General features: G+C 40.2%; 1 protein-coding gene across 3 annotated transcripts; it reads left to right on the forward strand.

Annotated features, from left to right (window-relative positions):
* The first annotated feature begins 4,573 nt into the window (after positions 1-4,573).
* On the forward strand, positions 4,574-11,638 carry si:ch211-220i18.4 (SRSF protein kinase 3). 3 transcript variants are annotated; one of them, XM_041058951.1, is made up of 13 exons: positions 4,574-4,626; positions 4,716-4,784; positions 5,759-5,862; positions 6,865-6,973; positions 7,086-7,176; positions 7,480-7,567; positions 7,827-7,933; positions 8,835-8,997; positions 9,410-9,486; positions 9,737-9,844; positions 10,461-10,530; positions 10,707-10,799; positions 10,942-11,638. In XM_041058951.1, the coding sequence occupies exons 2-13, from the start codon at positions 4,738-4,740 to the stop codon at positions 11,124-11,126; spliced, it is 1,242 nt and encodes a 413-aa protein (XP_040914885.1). In that variant the 5' UTR covers positions 4,574-4,626; positions 4,716-4,737; the 3' UTR covers positions 11,127-11,638. The 3 variants fall into 3 exon arrangements, with proteins under 3 accessions (XP_040914885.1, XP_040914876.1, XP_040914894.1); XM_041058942.1 differs by lacking the exon at positions 4,574-4,626 and having other exon boundaries at positions 4,714-4,784; XM_041058960.1 differs by lacking the exon at positions 4,574-4,626 and having other exon boundaries at positions 4,714-4,784; positions 7,089-7,176.
* The last annotated feature ends 11,148 nt before the right edge of the window (positions 11,639-22,786 follow it).

A 22,786-nucleotide genomic window follows, 5' to 3' on the forward strand; every position in this document is an offset into this window, starting at 1 on the left:
CAGTATGTCTGAGTTGAGAATGGTTAAAACAAGGTGATATTTGTAACTGATTGACACAATACACAATACCAAGCCCCTGACATGACACACCTAAATGCACCTTAACTGTACTGGTGTTATTAGATACACCTGTTTAGTAGACACACTGACTAGTCAGTGTGTCTACTAAAGGTTTATAAATGGTAAAAAAAAAAATAAAAAAAAAAGTGATATTTGTTACAGACTGGCTGTGAAAGAAAATGTACGATGACAGGTGGATAAAAGAATAGAGCTGACTTACTGTGAGCTGTAGACCCTTTTACTGCAGGTAATGACTTGTCATAGCAGGAAAACGCAGAGGTGTAGCTAATAACATTAATGACTTGCTCTCATCTATGTTAGTGTGTCAGTAGGCCATAGCAGGGAGCCAGCACTTGATGTACCAGGACCCTAGAGCTGATTCAGCCCTTGTTGATGTTCCTAGTCATACATGCGCTTTTCTTGTTAGGACATGTCAAAACGTTCCTTATAAAAAGAGTTTATCAAAAATATATATTCCTACAGTACATTTTATAAAGGCACCTGCACTTGTTGTCATAGTAAATCAGAACTCATTCCAGTCTTTTGACACCAGCGTAATGTCAGCCAACACATTAACTACTTCCTGTCATCAGTGAGCCCGGCTGGAGAAGCTCCATATTTGGACATTCTCTCTCTCTCAGTGGCCTATAAACGAACACCTGTCACACACAGCTGGTATGCCATAGTGTCTGTGTCTTGTTTTTAACCCACGTCCAGAGGCGATGGTTAAAAACATAAAAAGTGTCAGAAGAAGGTGTTTAAAATGTGTCATGTGTGTTCAAGTGTTAAACCGAGGACGAGGGGGTTCAGTGTGCGTTGTCTTAAATTAGCAGCAGCATCACAGCAAATAAATGCAGGTCACGTTTCAGTCTGTGGTGGACGGGCACGGGGGTCACACAGGCCACACTGAGGGTCAGAGAGAGTGTGTGTGTGAGCATGTGTTATAGCATGTATGGTGCAAGAAAATGAGTATGGACTTTGGTTATGTATCCTTGAGTGTCTTCTCCGAGTCAGTGGGAGGCTGTTGTCTAATCAATGGAGGAATTTGAAAAAAAAAATGTTGTGATGTATAACTTCTTTTATCACCTGATATATATTTATCCCCCACTAACCCAGTGATCTAGATCCATGCAGGTGCTGTTTTGATGTCTCTCCACAGCACACACACACACACACACACATGCTTCCTGCTCCTGAGGGAAGTGTCTCATTACAACTTGCTGAAAACGGAAAATGGTAACAGCCAGCACAGGCTTTTCAGCTTAAGACTGGACTAACATTAGACAGTAATAGCTGGACACAGGAGAATGGAATAAAAAATTTAAAAAAAAGTCACCTGTGCACTCTAATGCGGTGCAATACAACAGCTTAGCAAGTGCTTTAAAGAGGCTCACAGTGCTCAGTTTTGTTTGAGGCTGTTATCACAGAGGATGGTCAGTTTTGAGGCCGTGGTTGTGGCGTCTGTTTGATTGAATTACATGAAAGATGTTCATGTAATTTTGTAAGACCAGTGAAAAATACTTACTGAATTATTATTACACTGCCACAGACTGACGTGTCTGTGTGTGTCTGTCACTGTGTCAGTGTATTTATACACAAGGTTTGGAATTGATTTTTAAAACATTATTTATAATAATAATAATATGTCCGTTAAAGTGCTCAGCCGTTTGACCATGTCTTTTATAGGACAGATTCATCCTTTTTTAAGTACGCCTACATTGATTTATTTTTTGGTCACTTGGGGGCAGTGCAATGAAGCTGTGTGCTCCTCTTTTAAATCAATGAGAATAGGCTAGGTAACACATACACACATCACACTATACAGCGCAACAGTACCATAAACTACATCCTCCAAAATGAACATACAGGTGAATGCATCAAATCAATAGATATTTATTTTTATGGATCAGTTGAATTGTTGTGCTGTTCCAGGCTCTCCATCTGACAGATCTGGACATAATAAATAAGAATGTGTGAAATAACTGATCTCAAAACAGTGGAAGCTGAGTCAAGGGGAGCTTGACAAGCACACTTGTCTGTAGCTAGTGATAGCTAGTCATCGGTCAAAGATCCCAGGATTATCAGTGTGCATATGCGTCCAAAAAGATTCTGCTCTCTTCTCCAATCCAAAAAGATTCTGCTCTCCTCTCCAATCCAAAAAGATTCTGCTCTCCTCTCTGTTTGACAAACCCCAGCCTTTGTCAAATGGACATGACCACCTACACCTAAATGGTAGAGACGATAGATGCATCAGCTGTAGTCAGCCTAGCTTCCAGAGACGGTCGCTTACTGAAATTTACTCTTGTGGAAGTAAATTTCAAGATGAATGTAAACAGGTAATATCAGATCGTTCATGGGACAGAACGCTGTTCTGAATCAGAAGGAAAGAGATCGCTTTCACTTCAGTCTGTTTTTAACTATCAAACAAAGCTCAGCGTGACCTGAGGAGACATCGTGCTTATAACATGTAAAAACTCTGACACCTTTTTTTGCAAAAATAATCCAGATGCTGTTGATATCATTTATTGATTATAAAGTTCAGTTCAGAGTGACCTGATCAGTTATGTGCTTCTTTAGGAGTATTTACAGTGGCCTTCGGGTAATGTAAAAACACCAAAGGCCTTCTGTAGGGCCAGTGTTTGGTCTGTCCATTCTGGGGTACTGTAGAAACATGGCGGTGCAACATGGTGGGCTCTGTGTAAGAGGACCTGCTCCCTATATAGACATGAAGGGCTCATGCCAAGCTAATGAAAACTCAACAATTATTAGTTTCAGGTGATTATACACTGATGAAAACGTAATCATGAACATTATATTCCATTTTTGCCAATAGATTCCACTAAATCCTACACACCAGCCCTTTAACAGAGTGGGTTGATACCCAGCTTTGTGATGCACACCCAATGTTAGGTTCAGTGAAGCCGGATAACCCCAAGAGAGCCAGACTAAGCTGAACTCACTTCATTGTACGGGCTCCTGATGAGGGAAAAAAAGTATTTAGCTGCCGAAAGTCACTGGTCTTTAAGCTGGTGACTAGTTTACTAGCTAGTTACTATATTTGTCTCTTTGCTGTGTTTGGAAAGTAGTGTATATTATGTTGCAAACAACAAACAAACAAAACCCCTTTTGACCCCTTTCACATGTCATTTGTATATTTATATATTGACTTTTTATTAGTCCTGTTTCCACATTTTGTTCTTATTTTATTGTTTTCTATACTTTAATGTACTTTATGAATATAGTAGCTTTTTCATACCTGATTTTAAAACAGTGTAACAGCAGAAAGGGGTTTCCAAGTTCTTGCAAAAATAACATTTTTATATGATAAAAGCATGTTGGTTTTATTTGTCCTAATGTGTTTTTTCAAATACAGTAACACGCCCTGAGTGCAAATGCACCTCTTCAGCTATAGTGAGCTCTATAGTTAAAGGGCCCAGATACAATAACATGTCATCTGACAGAGAACAGCCATTCACGTGAGGTCGAGTTGTGCTTGATATCTTAAGGCTTCACGCACACACAAAGACACACCACTTTCCTCTCACCTCTCCTTTCCCTTCAACACCACCACTTTTTTTTTTGTCTCACTCTGTCTTTTTTCTCACCGTCCTTCTGTCTCTCTATTTGTGCTTTATTACCCAGCAGCCCTTTTTCTCAGTGGTATCCACCATGAAATCCTGTGCCATGTTAGAGAGGCAGTGTTACCAGCGTGGTCTTGGCAATAGAAAGCAGAGAAGCAGGAAATTTTGAACATGCGTGCCCATGTGTGCACACACACATACACACACACACACAGAGGAGTGATGAAGGCTAAAACATGGTCTATATTTAGCCAGACTGCACCATGTCTTTTCACACAGAATGATACTTCTTCCAAAAAGCTTTTCTTGCAGTTGTGTTTTGTGAGTACAGGATCTTTGAAGTCATTTAGCAGCAAAGTGTTTCAGATCATAGTAAACACACACATTCACACATGCTAAGCTCTTCTGGGTGACATCATGGGTAACATGCCCATGAAAAACAAACCCTCCTCATCTGACCTTTGTTCTTGTGACTTTATTGTGATACTTTATATCGTGTTGGAGGACGGGGATCCCATTCTCAAACCAGGTTTAGCAGTCGGTGATCCCTGTGGCCCAAAGGCCAAACTGCCTGCGAGACAGGGAGGAAGAAAATCAGCAGCTGTTGCTCCCTCACCTCCCTCGATCTGTTTGACCTCACGTGACGCTTCTCTCATCTCTGAGCCCCTCTGCTCTCTGTTATGGTTTTCCCACAGTATAAGGCAAGGAGAAATCGAGGAACAGAGCTACAGAGAGAGAGAGAGAGAGAGAGAGAGAGACAGTCAGCTTCAGGTTTACTCAGACCAGGAGTGAGTGAAGGACACAAATCACATGAGAAAGCAGGTAAAGGCCTGACAGGCAGGGAGTTTGGAGGCTGCTGGGAATTTCCATGTTTGGACCTTGCTGACTACTGCTGCTGCCGATCCCAGTCTCCTGAGAGACTGAGCGGACCCCTCCCTCCTACCTCTCAGCTACTCAACTGTTTTCAAGTGGTTCAACACTGAAGGTGCTGCAGCTTCATTTTTTAACTATTGCACCTGACCACTGTTTAATTCTATATATCCACTCTATATCCACTGGCTTCTGTCTCTGCAGACTGCATCTGCTGAACCACGCTATGCAGAGGAGTCCCTGCTCAGCTTATACAGCTGCTCAGCAGCAAACGTGAGTAAAGGACTTCATTTATTTGTAGACTGAAATACGTTCCCATTCCTCTTGAAACACTGGAAGCAACTGGATAATTTAACTGTGGAGAGGTTGTTTTAAACCTAAAGTGCACAAAAGATGCAGCAAAATATTTCTTAGATTTAAAAAAGATTTGGTTTCAGTTTTGGTGGAGAAAATGTGGAATGAAACATTTTGTCTTGCATCTTATTTAATGCTGTAATGCAGCCTTGCTTGATCTCATCAAAGTCCAGTTTGGCTCCTAAACATTTTATTTTCCATGGCCACAGCGATGCAGTTCAGAGCAGTTAAGTTTAGCAAAGCAGTGCACAAGTAAAGCAGACCAGCGTTATTTTAGGCATCATGGAGGTGAAATGGTAGTTTAGACTTTCAGAGAGGATATCACAGTGTCCAGCCTTGAGGACTCTCCATTTTACAGGAAAAAAGAAAATCATCACTCATCTAAATGTTTGGAATTTTTTAAACTCTGCACGTTCTACGTCTACGTTCAGTGAATCTGAAAACAAAGGTGTTGTGTCTCACATCAGACTCTACTGTATGCCTCTCCAGTCGCACAGAAATCAGACCTGTGTTCAGTATTTTCAGGCATGACATGACCCAAACTCTCCCAGTCATCTCTACAGTAAATATCCAAGCAGCTGGGATACACAGTTATCAGGTTGCGTGAACATACTGCAAAACGATTTACAGCTGAGTCAGAAATAGTGCAACTTCCGATGCTGCTTGTCCGCTCTTATCCAGGCAGCGGGACAAGTTTCCATGGCAGGTTGAGTCTATGGGAAACTCTAAAAGTAGTTCAACTCTCCCAGCTGCCCCCAGCAACTCAACACTGACACACGCACACATGTACAGGGAGAGTAGTGCTGGAGACTACTGAGCCAAGTTTTCGTGTGACATGCCTGTCCATTTGTGTGTGTGTGTGTGTGTGTGTGTGTGTGTGTGTGTGTGTGTAGGAATGAAGCTGGGGAGTCCAGTAGTTTCAAAGCCCTAGGATGCCACGAGCAGCTGGATCCAAAGGACAGCCAGGACTCTGAGGACCCCAGAGAATACTGTTATGGTACGGCACAGTCTCTCAACCCACTCCATCATCTGCAGATGTATTAATTTAGTGCTGCCAATTCAACTCCTTCTTTTATAGGCCTCTCCATCGCTTGAACAAGGTTTCTGTGAAATTGTGCAGTTTCTGCACTGCTCATTTTCTCTTTCTCCCCATCAAGTTGGAGCTACACTACCATCCCTCGAGCCTTGGTGCTAGTGTGACAAAAAAAATCACATAGCTTTGTCTCAGGAGGACACAAACTAACCGCCTTTTTAACAGTTAGCTATAGAATTTCACTACAGACCAGATTCTCAGTATTTCTTGCTTGTGATATGTAAATCGAAGAAATGCTTCTCATTACCGTCATGGCCACACTCAACCTTTGTACCTTTCTCAGTTTGTATCACTTCAGCTGTCAGTATCTCTTTTGCCAGTTTGCCTTTCTGACCTTGGTCCCTGTTCTTCCCTCCTCCCCTGCCAGCTGTGCAGTGTCTCCGCGTGAACCTCTTAAAAGCTGATAAGCTGCTGAGTATGTGATACCACAGATACCTGACACAGTAATAAATTATATACCAGCTTATATCATGCTCAATTTTAATAGAAATAGAGATTCAATTTTAAGATCTCAGACAATGTCCAAGAACTCTGTGTCATGCTGGCTAAAAGAGAACTGATACAGGCTTATGCATCATCATTTTTCTGTCCCACTGGCAGATTCAAATGTATTACTCACTGCAGACATGTTACAGCTTAGAGGAAGTTGTAGTGCCAGAAATAGCTTCAGCACCACATTTTAGTTCTCTCTCTCTCTCTCTCACTCTCTCTCCCTCTCTAAGTTCTCTAAACACCAAATGAAAAAATGTATACTCTTTGATGAAAAGGTTTCACATATCAGCCGCATAGAGAGACCCTGCCACTGAAGCTTAAATTAAACAAAATCATATTAACAACTGACTGATAGATTTAGCTGCAAATTTGACTTTGTTTATTCCTATAATTCTCCTGTTTTTATCCCCTCAGGTGGGTACCACCCCATCCAGATCGGTGACACCTTCAACAGGAGATACCAGGTGGTGTCTAAGCTCGGCTGGGGCTATTTCTCCACTGTCTGGCTGTGTCTGGACCTCAGGTTAATTAGGGACTGTACAAAAATAATCAGGGTGGGGAGGCTTGATATTACATTTTCAATTAATTTGTTTCATTTCCTGTCAGCTTGACAGCTTTCATGGCGTCTGTGTTAGCAGGCTTGGCCGGCACGTTGCTGTGAAGGTGCTGAAGAGTGGAGCTGGCTTCACCCAGGCAGGACAGGATGAACTGACTCTCCTACGATGTGTTAGTGACCTTTTGCTTGTTTCTCCTCCTAACATGTATCACTACTTCTGTCAAATGTCAGTTCTTGTCAAAGATTTTTTTCTTTCCAGTTTCTAGAATTTCTGTCTCTGACCATTCTCATCTTCCCTTCTCAATGACTTCACTCTCCCCCTTCTCTGCCTTTCTTTCTGCCAACAACTCAGCTCCCCCTCCTCACTTTCCTAACACCTTTCCCTCTCTAAATTCCCCCTTGTCCTTCTTTCGCTGTCTGCCCTCTTCTCCTTCTTACTCTCACTGCCCTCCTCCTCTTCTCTCTGTCATCAGGCCAGTGGTCCTACGAGCCGTCATCCCTCCAGCCAAAGGATTGTTCAGCTGTTAGATGAGTTCAAGCTGGCTGGGGTCAACGGGGTTCATATCCTTTTTACAGACTGCCATTTCTTGGGCACCAACTTTGACCCCGACACCAAAGGCTGATGAGTTATCATGTGTGGTGTGTGCTTGTATGTCACAATTTAAAGTATTAAGTGAATGTATGTTATAAAAAATGTATCTGTGTAAGCTCCAGCTGAACAGGTAATGTGCAAACTGCATTCAGTTTGTTGGCTCACTTAAGACAGTATTGCATTACAATGTTTTGGATTTTAAAAGTGACCTTAATGCCTAGTGGTTAGACATGTGCCTGGTGCTGGAGCTGCTGGGGCCTGACCTAAGAAGCTGGCAGCTATGTTTTGGGAATCCAGGACTGTCACGGCTGTGGGTCAAACAAATTCTTACACAGGTCAGCACAAGAGATTAGTGGATAACAAAAATAAATGGATCTTAATGAACTCAGCCACAAACTACATGCAGGAAATTAAGATCTTACAAAGATTTTGCTGCATTTCACTGAAATAATTTGATCTATTTGGTAGTGCACTTTGGATGCTGATTGTTTTTATACTCATTAAAATGCAAAAGAATCATTGAAACCTGGTATTCACAGTTTAGCTACAGTTTAAGAAATGTTTTGTTAGCTTAGAATTAAAGCGAAATGCCATAAATAAATTAAATGAATAGTTCTGCATTTTGTATAATACATTTATTTTCATTCTTGCCAGGAGTTAGATGACAAGACTGGTACCACTCTCATGTCTGTACGTTAAATATAAAGCTACAGCCGGTAAGCAGTTAGCTTAGCTTAGCATAATGACTGGAAAAGGGGGAAACAGCTAGCCTGGCTCTGTCCAACTTAAAAATAACACAAACCAGCATCACTAAAGCTCACAAATTAACTCATTTTATATCATATACAAACAGAAATGGAAAAACAATGGAAAAACTTGGACAGAACCATGCTAGTTGTTTCTTTTGGTTTTCAGTCCTTATGCTGAGCTAAGATAACCACCTGAGGTTGCAGCTTCACATTTAGTGTACAGACATGAAAGTGGTATCAATTTATAATATTATTTAGTTCTTGGTAAGAACTGAATAATGTTAGGTTTTTGTTTTTTTGTTTTAAAGAATTAGCACCCATTCATGGACAGATGAAGTTTTTCTGGGTCACCCAACATTCTCAATTCTCAACACACATTGTGGATTTTGCACAACTGGAATACAAAGGCACCTGATACATGTGGTTAGATGTCATCGTTTTTTAAAATAGCGTTAAGCCCTTTCATCCTCATATCTTTTTTCATTAGGTTCTCCAAGGCCTGGACTACCTTCACGCTCAGTGTAAAATCATCCACACAGACATCAAGCCAGAGAACATCCTGCTGTGCCTGGAGGAGCAGTCCCACAAAGTACCAGTGGGGGGCAGCAGGTCCACCTCTGTACTGACTGGGAAGGAGGCCATGTCCACAGGCACAGTTGGTTTTGTTATTGCCACAGATGCTGGAGACTGTTTACGAGCTGAGTCTCCAAGATGGACAGTTTAAAGCTGAACTGTATGTGGGTTCATCAAATGTGTGTACACAGCAGATCGACTTCCAATGTCAGGCTTTTCATATACAATGTCTCTGCTTACACTACTAAGGCATTTGGTATAAGTGTTAAGGATCAATACAATGGTTGTCCTGATATCTAAATAAAAAGAAAGAAGAAGAAGATAGAAGAAAAATCTATTCGGAATAATTTAATGTGTAATCAAGCAAATGCATCTTATTCAAAATATCAGAGATGGATAAAACTAATTGTCCAATATTTTAATGTATTATAAAATGTTACTTCTTTTGTGATGAGTAAGATGCTTTAATACTATTGTTGTGTCTTTCAGTTAAGGAGCAGGTGAACCCATACCATTTAAAGGAAATTACAGTGAAGATTGCTGACCTAGGCAGCTCCTGCTGGGTGGTCAGTAGTTTGTTTGTGTTTTTATTTGTTGTCTTACATGAAGTCCATAATATAAAATAATTTTATATAATAAAAAGCCAGTTGCAGTTTGATTTTGCAGTGATTTTTTGACATTTTCATACACTTAGACTGTATGTTCATGCTACATGTGAACTGACTGTCTAAAAAGCCCAAATTTGTTGCACATAACACAAAAAAACTAAAATTAAGCTCGTCCTCCTGCTCTTTCTGTCTCTCGTTCTTGGCCCAGTACAAACATTTCTGTGAGGAGATCCAGACCCGACAGTATCGCTCACTCGAGGTTTTATTGGGATCTGAGTACGGGCCGCCTGCTGACATCTGGAGTGTCGCCTGCATGGTGAGAGAAAAACCATACAATATGATGTTTACACTGCGTGAAATATTCAGACCCAAGAATCCATGTTTTTATGGCTTCACTATAATGTATAATGAAGCTCGATTTAAGAAGTCCTCAGTTTCATACAGCATTGCAATCAATTTTAGAAGTTTTAATTCTTTTTTCCCACAGTATTGAAAAGTTTTTTTTCACATTCTTACCAGAAACAAAATAAGTGTGGATCATCTGCAAATAACATGAGTTCAATTTTTTTGGCGAGCTCACATATATAATTTATGTACAAAATAAACAATAATGTGCCTAACACTGATTTATAATGAACCCCACAATTAACCTTCCCAATAGAAAAAGAAAAGAGCATCAAACTGTTCAAAAGTTCAAATTTACGTACGGTCTACTAGATGTACGGTCAGTGGATCATCAAAGTCATGGGAATTCATCCTTTGGGACCAGTGGTTATCTGTCCTAAATTCCATGCCAGTCCATCCGTTTGTTTGTTTTGTGCCACAACTAAACAAGAAGTGGAGTCACCAGTCAGTGGCTGGGACTGGTCCTCTTTATAGACACTTACTTGGCCACACATCTCACCCTTTAATTTTCTCCTGCATTCTCCCAGGCTTTTGAATTGCTCACTGGAGACTCCCTGTTTGAACCCAAAGCCCGTGAGTCCATTTCCCTGGAGGAAGGTACGTTTAGTACAGTGTGCTCACAATGACAGAAGTGTGACAAGTACTGACACAGGATTAAATGAGATTACACTGTGGCTGCTTTGTAATTGTTGATGCAGTCTATCCTAGTGTATACTGTATATTTTTGTGCCTCATGCTTTCATGGGTGTTTCTGTCCTCTCCATCCTCCTCAGACCACATAGCCCAGATCATGGAACTGCTCGGTAAGATCCCACCAGCTGTTGCCTTGTCAGGGAAATACTCCGCAGAGTACTTCAACCGCAGAGGTAAGTCTGCAACTTCAGCTTTCAATTGATTGAAGTCTGTCTGAACTTTGTTTGGTGGTATGACTTTACTTACTGTCTTCTCTGTAAATCATGGTTGTAACTTGTGAGCATTCCTGTCAAACACTCTTTGTTTTCCATCCAGGAGACCTGCGCCGTGTCGGTCCACTGAGGCTCTGGAGCCTTTATGACGTTCTGGTGGAGAAATATCACTTCCTGTTGGAGGAGGCCTCTGGATTCTCAGACTTCCTTCTTCGCATGTTGGATTATCATCCGGAGAGGAGGGCCACTGCTGCAGAGTGCCTCCTCCACCCCTGGCTGACATCATGATAGCCCTGTAAAGGCTCCGTAGGCCTCATCCTTATCTGCAGCCCTCACAATCAAATGCTTTCAGCAGCTAGAACTGGATCATTTCAGGGCATCTTTGAATTTTTATACAAAGGGAATCCAAAGAGCCATATAGAGGACAGTTAGTATGTCAGTTTGAATGTGGTTTTGGATGGAAAATAAGATGCTCTTCTCCATTGTTGTGCACTTTATTATGCTGAAAGTTTGATTGTCAGACATTTGAGTCCTATAAGTAGCAGCTCTAATGACACAGCTGGCCAGTGTGAAGTTGTCACTTTGATGAAAACCTTGAGTAATGCTTCTGTATTATTAAGTAAAACTGGATGTCACCAGTGAAATCAGAGGATGATACATGTCTTTCACAACGAAGGTATTTTAAATATGCTTTTTATCTTTTGTACCTGTTTCCCTAGAGAGGTTGAAAATCTATACAACATATAACTTAGACTATGCTTAGATTCTCTTTGGATGTGGTGAAAAAAACCTCACTAACCATAAACCCTTCTAAGACATACTTTATCTCACAATGTTTTTTTTTTTTTTAATTTTAGAAAATAAAGAGTCTCTTTTCTGATTGAAGCAGATGAGGGTCCTCAGGGTCAATGTGTGTCTCTGCAGTTGTTTTATGGTGTTGAATGGGGGAAACTGATTTTCTGATCTGTTTTGTGTTCCTCTTATTGTCTCTCACACAGAGAGCCTTTATCTAACATTTAAATAAAGTGTAAGAATATTCTTACACTTTATTTCAAATATTTAAAGCTGCTCTAATCAAATGTTTATGTAAACAATGGCTCAACAGACTGTGTGTATCGTGAAAGTGGTCGTACGTAGTGACAGTCTCACAGAGACTTATCACTCAGTTCTGCAGCTCCTCTCTGCTCTACAGAGATTTATAGGCTCTTAGGTGTTTGCTAAAAAGTTGTATCAATAAGGCAATAATATGTCTGTGTTGTTTTCTTAGCAGGTTCTGAGGTCATAACAAAATCACTGGATGGAAAAGATTGTCCACTACCTCTAACCAATACTGAAAAAAAAAAATTCTGCAACCCAGAAAAAACATATATCAACTATTTTCCTTTCTGATTCAGTCCAACTGAAATTGCTATTTTGGTGTTTGTTGTCTTGGTTAATTTCGTGGCTTCGTTTATTAGATGAAACTGTTATGGTGGTTCAGCTTCCTCTAAATACTTCATATAACTGTATTTTGTCCCATTAGCCTGTTAAAACAGACAATGTAAACAATCATACATCAGAGTTCAGACTGTGGGTAACGTTAGCTCCTTTAATGCTAATACAGTTCACCTCCATACCACTGTCATGACCATGCAGTGCTGTATATGAAATACAGTATTTTGATTCTGAAGCAAAACCTTTAGGGTATGAATTTCAGATCAGATCAGATCAGATAAAATGATCCTCATCAGACTAAATGTTGAACCCAATCAGTATAAAAGACCATACACAACTGTGACCACCATTCACAAAAACAACACATAAAAAAGACATAAGTGAATAAAACATTGTCAAGTGCAACAGACTAAAAAAAATATCTACAAATTATGGCACCATTAGCTGAAGATGACATCCCTCTTTCATTGTCATTGTTTCCAGTTAAGATTGTAAGCACCGAATAATGATTTTACTGGTCCTCATTAAAACTTATTACAGTTGTATCATTACGGTTATGCTGTCGAAAACCCATGTACACACTGTACATCATACATTATACAATATTTAAAGCTGTTTAAAGTCAGATCTCCCAGTGTGTCATCCTATCCAGCTGTAGGCTCGACACTCCACCAGTGGGTTTTCTTTATAAACGACCGTATAACCGCACTCTGTCCTCACCCGACGACACTTCTTAGGCCACGAGGTGGGCTTCATTGGCCTGGAGAGAAGAGCAGAAGAGGTTATGAGAGCCAGACACCATGACAGAATGCCCATAAGCAATGTTTTATGTAACTGAAATCAATGGATATGACCTGAAGTGAATGATCTACTCACGCAAAGCAGTAGAAACCAAAGTCATGGCAGAAGCACTGGTCACAGCCTCTGCGGAAAGAATCTCCTGGTTTGTACTGCTTGTCTTTGTATGAACAGATGCCTGTGAAAGAAATGAGCTCCACAGTGACATTGACATACAGTATCTGTCTCATTTTGGACCAAATTTCTAAGCTTTTCTCTCCAGCTCAACCTAAAGTTATGACCCTACTGGGTGAAAATGCACTTCTTTAACCGGAGGTTACATCGAAACTTTGCAGAGGCTATAAACGTCTGCCCTTCCGGCAAAATACATAACGCCCTGCTGCAAGAGGTCAGGCACATTACTGGCTAAATCTAGCGTCCACAGTGAGCTCTCCTCCCATTCCTGCAGGCTGCGGGAGCTATCCTCATGGGGTATGTCTGTCACCTTGAGAAGGGGATCAATAGGAACACACTGATCTGCTGTGAAGAGCCCCACGGGGCTGAATGCAAGGTCAGGGTATAGAGGACAAAGTCCGTGGTCAGCCAGTTGGGGTTGGTTTAATGGCTAAAGGTACCATACGTCACAAGGCGAGTGCTGATTTGTGCTCCCAGGGGTGAAATCAACAACCCAGGGCCTGGGATGGAGCATACAAACACATGATTTTGAACAATAATCCTGCAGAAAAACTGAAGTAAGTCTTACCTTTTATGTGGTACACAGAGGCTTCTGAGCATCTGTTGCTGAACAGAAGGATGAGGGACAAGCAGAAGGCAAACACCAGCGACAGAGAGCATCCATGAATGTTACTTACTGAATGTAACATTGTCGAAAAAAAAAAAATTAGAGAGAGAATGATTAAAAAATAAAAAACTTTTTAAAAAATTGTTTAAAAACTGATTATCAATTTAAAGATTTGACGCTTTCACTACTTTTAATGTTATGTGACTGTCCAGTCAAATCCAGTGCAGTTTCTGTGATAGCCCAGTACACAGTGGCTAATATTTATAGTCTCACATCTTTACTGGGCAGAGAGAGAGAGAGAGAGGAGAAAAAGCATCTCCACATGTTTAGTTCCCTGGTTTCTTCCCAGTGTCCAACTTTTGTTTCAGAGAGAGGTGTGTTTGGAGTTTGGCTGTGTATCCATGCGTCCCTAAATATTACCTTTGGGCCTCGCTTGCTGCGTAAGGCTGCGTGGGTGCTCCAAGAGCAAGGCCGATTGGTTCAGTGGTGGCCTCTAACCAGCAGAGTTTTTCAGATTTCTGTGTCTTTATTCTACCTGTTTACCATCTACCCACATTTTACCCCTTTCTCTTTAACATTTACATTTTCCCTTTCCCCTCTTTCCATCCCTATCTACCAGCACCTCCTGACACACACAGATGCTGACTAATAAAGCTAAGCCTTTTTTTTTTTTTTTTTGACTGCTGACATTGTCAAAATATAACTCTGTGCTGACATTGTCCCTTCTGTGAGGGAAATTGGTTCAAGCCAAATGATCACAAAACTGCACTCTAAAACATCTAAAATGCATGAAAATTCAGAGCATTCGGCGCAACTTAACCTTTGGAGGTACAAGGATGTTGCTGTAGCACAGTGTCAGTTTCCTTCCCAACCTTTGACCTTTGCATTTGATATTCAGACAGAGAGAGGAAATGGTTTGCACTGTACATTTTGTGCTTTTAGCTGTATACATATGCTGCAGTACACATAGCATGAAGTAAAGACCACAATATTGCCAAGGAAGCATGTCACATATTATTAAACTGTATATGCTTTGTGCATCTAGTCATACATCTATAAAAAAAATCCTCAAATACTTGAGGGCAAAGTCAGGAAGTTCCCAGTTATGAATACATACATGTGTAGATAGTATAACATGAGAACTATAGGCCTGTAGAGGAAACTGTTGTATCTCTCTATGTCTCTGTCACACACAAACACAGGCGGATTTTACTGGATGTGTGACTGACCGCAAGACAGTTTGCGGTCAGTCTCTTCCTTCCTGACAGCCTCTGGCCAGTAACCAGTCAACACACCATGCTCTGACAAAAGAGAAAACAAACTGGACATCAAGGGATTGGAAGGAACTTGTGGTGGCCGAGGGGCTCCAGCTAGAAACCACCGCTGCCTCCACGTCAACTCTTTAGTCACACAGGAACACTTTGAGGGTTTTCGGTGGCTCTGTGATCAGTGGTGGCTCACACAGCAAGAACCTCCTATGATTTGAACTTAACCAGTACTGCTGGACAGCCTTCTGTGTGGAGTTTGCATATTCTTCCTATGTCTATATTGGTTTTCTAGGTGCTTCGTTTTTCTACCACAGGGAAAACATATTATGTAAAATGGAGATTTGAAAACGTACCTGTAGGTGTGACCAGTATCTTAGGAACTAAACTCATATTGGAAGACATGATTTGGAGATGCTGAAAGTATTTAAATCAAAACACAAAACAATTATTAACATTAACAACCAAACTGCAGCAGGAATCAGGAGTAATGTCCACTGGGGCTACCAGGCTAACGAGGTCTCAGGCTACCAAACATTTAGTCTGCCGTCTGACTCTGGCAGATGAACAAATCTGATGTGCCCTGAAGTTCCCTGATGGTGTCTTCAGCATTCCTCAGTGTACAGATTGCAGTTCGGCCTGTACAGGAAGTAACGAGGGCCGCTGAGTCTGTACAAGGGCTGGCATCAGCAGCAGCCAAGTTGAGTTTACAAGTTTGTAGTTCTGAATGGTCTCAGCAGCAAGCAAGTCTTGTGTTTTTTATTTGCTGTAACCATAATCATTCTGTAGTGTAATACAGTACAAATATTGTATAAAGGGAGGGTTGAAACTATCCAGAATGGTCCAATATCAAATTCTTGTTTGGGAGGCTCTGTGGTCCTGCACAGCATAAATAGGTATAGAAAACAGAAGGGTGCAACGTTTTGTTCCTTTTGAACAAACACCAAAATGCTTTAATCTTAACAAGTAGTGTTTTCACAAATAGCACCAACGACCTCAGCCCTGTTTGGGACTGTCTCCTCCACAGCGTGGGAGACAGTCCTGGGCACTTTCCATGGAAAAGCTCAGGGAATCAGCTGTGCTCTGAAAGTTAACCAGACATACAGTACATTTTCCAAACAAACTAGCTAGTCCAGATCCCAGAGGATTTCTTTCCTGTAAAACAGAAACGTACTGTATGAAAATGCTTCCAAAGCATAAATCTCATATTTGTGTGGCTTGTGTAAGTTTGTACTCTGTAGAACAGTCTCATTGGTTTGCCATGAAATTTGGTAGACACTCATGTTCCTATCATTCTCAGCTGCACTTTGTGTTTAGTCATTTATAGTCATTTCAGTTAGATGAGAAAATCAATAAGATCAACTATATATAGCATACAGACTATTAAACTGTTAAACTGTTCATTTAAACATCCTGCTCCTGTTGATTAAAGTGACAATAACCACATCTTGAAGCATTTTTAGAAAACTGGACAGGTATAATGAATCAGAGTTTGCCTGTTACTGATGAATCAGATATACTCTTCTGTTTTTGTGAATTCAGATTAATGGATACATTAGTGAATAAATTAATGCATGTATGCATATAACAGACTCATGCTGCAAGAGCTAAATGTGTTCTTGTCTTAGTGCATAAGTTTACAATTGAATTACCTTTTGTTGCAATGTTGATAAAAACAAATGAGGGAAATGGTTTTTGTTTCCATATCCCATGACCACACTTGGTAGATGCATATCATGTAATTTGCATGTTTGCTCTGAAAACCCAGCTTCTTTGATCCACATCCTGGAGGACTTGCACAGAAAATCTCACAGTGTATTTGCTGAGTTGATTTAAAGTTAAATATCTGGATAAGTGGCTGACTGTCACACAACGTGGTAGGTCAAAGTCAGCAGATTCTACGTGAGCTTGACTGACTGTGGTAGGTTGTGGTACATAAACAAGTGAAAGAGGTTTTGCTTCTGGAGTGTAACAGTGTGTAGGTTGTGTAGGTCTCTTCCTCTGAGAGCAGCAAAAAAGGACCACACAGACATCAACACCACTGATGATCACAGCGTTTTGACACAAGAACTGAACTTCCTGTAACAGATAACTCAAATTTATTACCAACTACAAGCAAGATTGATTTGTAACTGTGCAGTACCAGTCAAAACCAGAAGCACCTGCTTCTGGGACTGGAAAAAGTGACACCATTATGGTTGTTAGCAACATAAATTGCAGTCAGAAAAAAGCATGTATTATTTCACCATGAAGTATGAAGTTTTTAGGCTGATTTCATAGTGGCTATCACAGTTATTTATGGTAATGTTCTGACTGAATCAGCATGACAATTTTATTCAATACTGACTCATCAGTTCAAGCTTGATTTACACTTAGGCCTAATGTTAAATTCAATTTAAAAATTTGAAATGGCAACCTGTGGAAAAATAGGTCCATTTAGCTTTTGTTAAGAATTTGTATGATCCTCTTTGGGAACAACATGACACAATATCATGCCATTCACCAGTATGAAGTTATAGAGTGGGGCACCCTGGTGGCCTGACAGCTAAGGCACCAGACATGAACTGCACTGTCCCCGGGTTTGTGAGTGGCCGGGGAGCTTTGGTGCATTCCACATCTCTCTGAATCCCCTAATATTCTCTCATTTCTCCTCATTAGTTACTAAGTACAGGAAGAAATTGTCCAAAATAACTGAAAAAATGAAGCATGCTAAGTGGTTAAATGCATTTCTCACATTAATACTGCAACAGGGAAAGAAATAAGGAGTTCTTCTCACAGGTTATTTTTACTGGCTATGCTAACAGTGTAGCTCTGAAGGCAATGTGAGATGTCCCACCACTTTCATCCAGACTGAAATATTTCAAATACAAATATAACAACAACATATTAACAAATATTAGGTGGAACTGAATTTTGTGCTCACAATTATGTCCCCCTTAAGATGAATTATAACACTGATGATCATCAGGTTCAATGTTTAATTTGTCCAACATGACCAAATCACTAATAACTATCACATTCCCATCAGCACGAGCTGTACCTTGTGTTTTCTGCTAGTTAGCAACTGTTAGCATGCTAACACGCTAAACTAAGATGGTGAGCAAGGTAAAAATTATATCTGCTGAACATTAGCATGCTAGCATTGTCACTGTGAGCATGTTAGCATGTTGATGCTAGCATTTTGCTCGAAGTACAGCCTCACAGAGTCTTGTTTAATATATGTATACTAAACAAATTAGTCTTTCAACTAATGTGCATGTGAAACCAGTGTTTTTAAGATAATGATAAAAACAAACAAACAAAAAAACAGTAGTAGGAGATACGTGTTTCAAATACACTATGCCACACAGTGGGTCTAATTCCATTTCCTGTACGTCCTTTATAGTATATGTGTACATTGTGATGTCAATGCCAGAATGATCCACTGTAGCCTATCATCTGGAAGCAGCGTCAGTACGTAATGCTTTAACTGTAACTGGTTTTGTGTCCCAGTTGAAGAAATTTTGGTTCCAAACCTAAATGGCAGTCAAACTTTTAAGGTTTCTAAAAGTAGCACCCTGTACTCTAGTGGAGCCAGCCTTGTGGTGTCCACAGTCTCATCCTACTTCACAAATGGATACAACACAGGGCTCAATAAATCTCACAGCTGGGTGACCAGTGTGGTGGTTGCTAAAAGCAGACCACACGGAGGATGAATCCACTGATGAATTATAGGTACTTACTGTGACAAGCTATGGATTCTAAGTCACAGGCGGTCTCAGGCTATGCCACCCTCTTAGTGCGCATCTGTGTGCAGTGGCCCTGTGTGATATTTTTGGTTGTGTGACTCACCCTCATTGCTACAACAGAAATGGATGCTCTGGCTTTGCTGTTAATTACATAAATAGTCCAGTTTCAACCACAACTTTGTGCATGAAGATGGATACAGCCATCAGGACCCTTCCATGTAATATGTTGTGTATAAGTTGTATGGAACAGTGTTTTGAGTCTTGCTTTAAATCCACAGGATTAACTGATTCATTTATTCAGTCAGAATAATTTTTTTTTTTTTTTTTTTTGAATGTAAAATATCTTTATTCGACCTTCTCAAAATGTGTTTCAATAACAGAAATTGTCATCATGGTGAGTTGGAATACTATTCACAAATAGGAATTAATTAGACATTATAATTTTCAAATCAAAATCAGCATGTCATCATAATCCATGAAAAGCAACAAGCCTCTTTCAGACTCTGTCCACGATCAAGCAACTTTATAAATAGACTCATACATTTTTGGGTGTTGAGATTTCAACAAGCAGTCATCCATTAGTGAGTCAAAATTGAATCTGACATGTTAAGTCTGATGTGACAGAACAACAATCATCATACATCATACCAAAATACATAGAAAGAAATCCATAACAGAAAGGAAAGATTCTGTAGTTAACACATAAAACAAAGATTCTCATCAGAAGTACTTGACAAATATCAGTATATCATTCTTTTGTTATACAAAACAAAAACTGATTATTTCTCTTTTTTTTTTCATGTTAACACATGATAGTTGATGGTATTTTGGCAACATCTGCATTTCAGGAGTTAACAGAAAGTCAACTATTATCATAACATAAGTCACTGGACATTATTCATCTTTGCCCCCTCCCCATCCCACCCCCAACAATATGTCTTTATACATGATATTGCATGATAAAAACTATGATGAAATCATTGACATATCAATGACATTTACATAGTCAACAAACTCTTCTTGTTTGCTGCTAGAGACTGGAAATGACTTCTCATTGACTCTGTGTCCTTTTATTAGCGTTTCATTCTTTTTTCACATCTTTAGATGATTCTGTAATTCAAGACTGAGGTGAATTCAGATTTGGAGTCCGATCACAAACTGAAAATTAAAGAAAATTAACTGCTGTTTTTTTTTTTCAGCTCTAAATATCAAAATGTTTCCCCAAATCAGGTTAAACAGTTGGGGAAAACTACTCTTGATTACTTTAGTTTCAGTTGTTCGAGTTGAAACTGAATTGACCTCAAATCTGCAGTAAAATCCATCTAGCTTCAGAGCTCAGTCAGAGTATGTAGTCTTTAGTAGAAAAAACTACAGTGTCACTACTTGTTTTGCTGGTTCTGCACCACATCTGAATTAAATCAAGAGTTCTTAGAGGCACCTGGAGTGGTACAAATATGTGCTCATCAGGGTTAAGGTATTGTCAGTTCCTTGTTAAGGTATTTTTCAGTTCATCGTCAAGTCCTCAGGAACAGAGTACCCGGAGAGGAGACCAGACCAATGATCACACAGGTAATGATGCTTGGAAGCCTGACATGACCACTTAGGCCTCAGGGCTTTTTCCTTTGTTATTTTCTTTTCGTAGATTTGTAATAAAATATGTCCTGGGCCCTTGAAAAGTATTCCCAAATGAGAGATGCACACTATAGGAGATGCCTAAATCACAATATATACTGTATGAGAGACATTACTGCCTGCTTTATGCAAACTTTAGATATAAAAAAATCACCATGCTGATGTCTCAGCAAGTGCACTGATTTTCTCAAATGATCATGTACATATCAAAAGCAAAAACATATTTCTTGCAATACCAAATGGATGAGGTCTGTAAATACTGTTTCAGTTGTTTCTATCATACTTTTTCAAATGCTTGCACAATTACTTCAAGGTAAAAGTGAAAGAAGCTTTTCTAGAATGAGGGCCCTAAGACAGTTGATAGACGTAGGCCAAGGTCTGTGCAGAGCCTGCATGGACAGCATCATTAGATTCAGCATAAGGGCTGTTTTTATATTGTCTTAAAGGCCCAGCTTGGAAAATCAGTAGTAGTAGTAGTAGTGCTATTTCATCCATAACCGAAACTTTACTAACAAGGTATGCTGTGGAGTAATGCGTCATTTCGGCAATGACCACATCACGAGAGCATCGTCCAGCTTGTGTGTGTTTGTTGATCATTTCCAGAATGAGCCTTTAATACAGTACTGTGTACACAGCGTCCTGAGAGTTAGCTAGCTACCGTTCTAAAAAACACACTGCACATCTAGCTATCTGCTCATTATATGTATGTAGTGTAGGGATGCACAGATAACCGATCCAGTATACCCATCTGAGCCAATATCTCGCAGAAACTGGGTATTTGCTATATATCAGCTCCCTACTCATGTATAACATGTAAAGTCAAATTCTTTATTATTATTTTTTATTCTGATGTTGCAACTGCCATATACTATTCTATCAGATTAATTCTTCAACTTGTCCACAATGAACGTGTTAAAAGTGCATCCCTACCAGAGTGTGACATGGACTACAGTCAAACATAATGCAGTATAATCAGTCCCTCACTGGACTGTATTTTGTTGCCTGTTAAATAAACTGCTGTCTGCAGCTGTCTCACAGAATGCAGATCACCTTGTGTGGCTGAATTGCTCTTTGAAATGGATTCAATTACTTCTCAGGGTTTACAGTACGATCGTGCACCCCCCCCCCCCCCCCCACCCCCACCCCCCCAGATGGGCAAAGCATGCCAATTACTCATATGAAACAATTAACCGTGTGCTTTTATTACACGGCTAATCATTTTCTTCTTGCAATGACTCGACCCAGGTTTGGTGCTTTAGGAGGCTCAGTTACTGTATGTCAGCCTGAAGTGCCACTCTTGAGAGGGATAAGAGCCCCACGGTGCTCTGAATTACAGCAGCCTGCTCTGTCGCACTGTGCCACCGCAACTTGTCACATGTTCCAATTATACCTAGAGCGATGTGACTGATACCATGACATTCAGCGTCACTGATGCAGACTTAAGAAGTGGCTATAACCTACAGAAGTTTTAACTGTGCTCATGAGTACAGTGGTGAGTCACAGGCCTCATCCTGGCAGCGTCATCGACCCGAGTGAAAGATACCCGTGCAGGTATTTTCATATTTATGGAGAAAGTACCAATTTTTTTGTTCAAAGTAGCACATGTTCATGTGATTGAAAAGCGGAAACACAGTTTACAGTATCTCCCTGGTTATCATGAGCTGTCAAAGCAACTCATTAGGTTTGTCAAGCCAATCACTTCTGCCATAAATGTGTCAGCAATAATTCATGTCATAGGTGTTTCGATAGCAACCAGTGACACTAGAGGCGGCATTGTCTCAAGAACTGCATCAAGGTTCATTGTTGTTGAAGCAGCAGTAATCTGGGTGGTTTTGGTGGCATGTCACATTAACAGTGCTACAGAAATAATACTGGCTCCCACGACCAGGATAGTAGCTACACTGAGATCACATCATCTGCATTTCTGCTGGGAGTTTGGAGGTTTTATCAGCCTGTGGAGCCTGTAACTCACAGTGGCTATTTTATTATGGGCCCTAATGCAAGAATCATTAGTATGAAAAGATTTCTTTTTAATTTCTAAATTCATTGAGAAGGTGGATACACAATTCTCAAGTGGTGCAGACCTGCCGTACCAGTTGCGAACAGATACTACAGATAATCTGAATTGTTTTATTTAAAACTTAAATATGTTGCCACAATCTGTTAAAATAAACATGAATATTCTGCTCAACATGTAAACGTGGCTTGCTACTGAGAAGATGGACAACTTCAGGTTCTTTCTTTTTTTGGGGGGGGGTTTAACTTATAGAAATACAATTCAGTAGTTGCTCACTCTCCTAGCTGCCTCAA

Source organism: Toxotes jaculatrix, chromosome 2 (genome assembly GCF_017976425.1).
Source record: "Toxotes jaculatrix isolate fToxJac2 chromosome 2, fToxJac2.pri, whole genome shotgun sequence".
In the NCBI taxonomy this organism is placed as follows: domain Eukaryota; kingdom Metazoa; phylum Chordata; class Actinopteri; family Toxotidae; genus Toxotes; species Toxotes jaculatrix.

Excerpts from the sequence above, each read along its gene's own strand:
- si:ch211-220i18.4 (XM_041058951.1), top strand. The coding sequence starts at position 4,738 with ATGCAGAGGAGTCCCTGCTCAGCTTATACAGCTGCTCAGCAGCAAAC. Across the intron at positions 5,863-6,864 it reads CCCCAGAGAATACTGTTATG|GTGGGTACCACCCCATCCAG; the intron begins GTACGGCACAGT and ends TTATCCCCTCAG. Across the intron at positions 7,177-7,479 it reads AACTGACTCTCCTACGATGT|GCCAGTGGTCCTACGAGCCG; the intron begins GTTAGTGACCTT and ends CTCTGTCATCAG.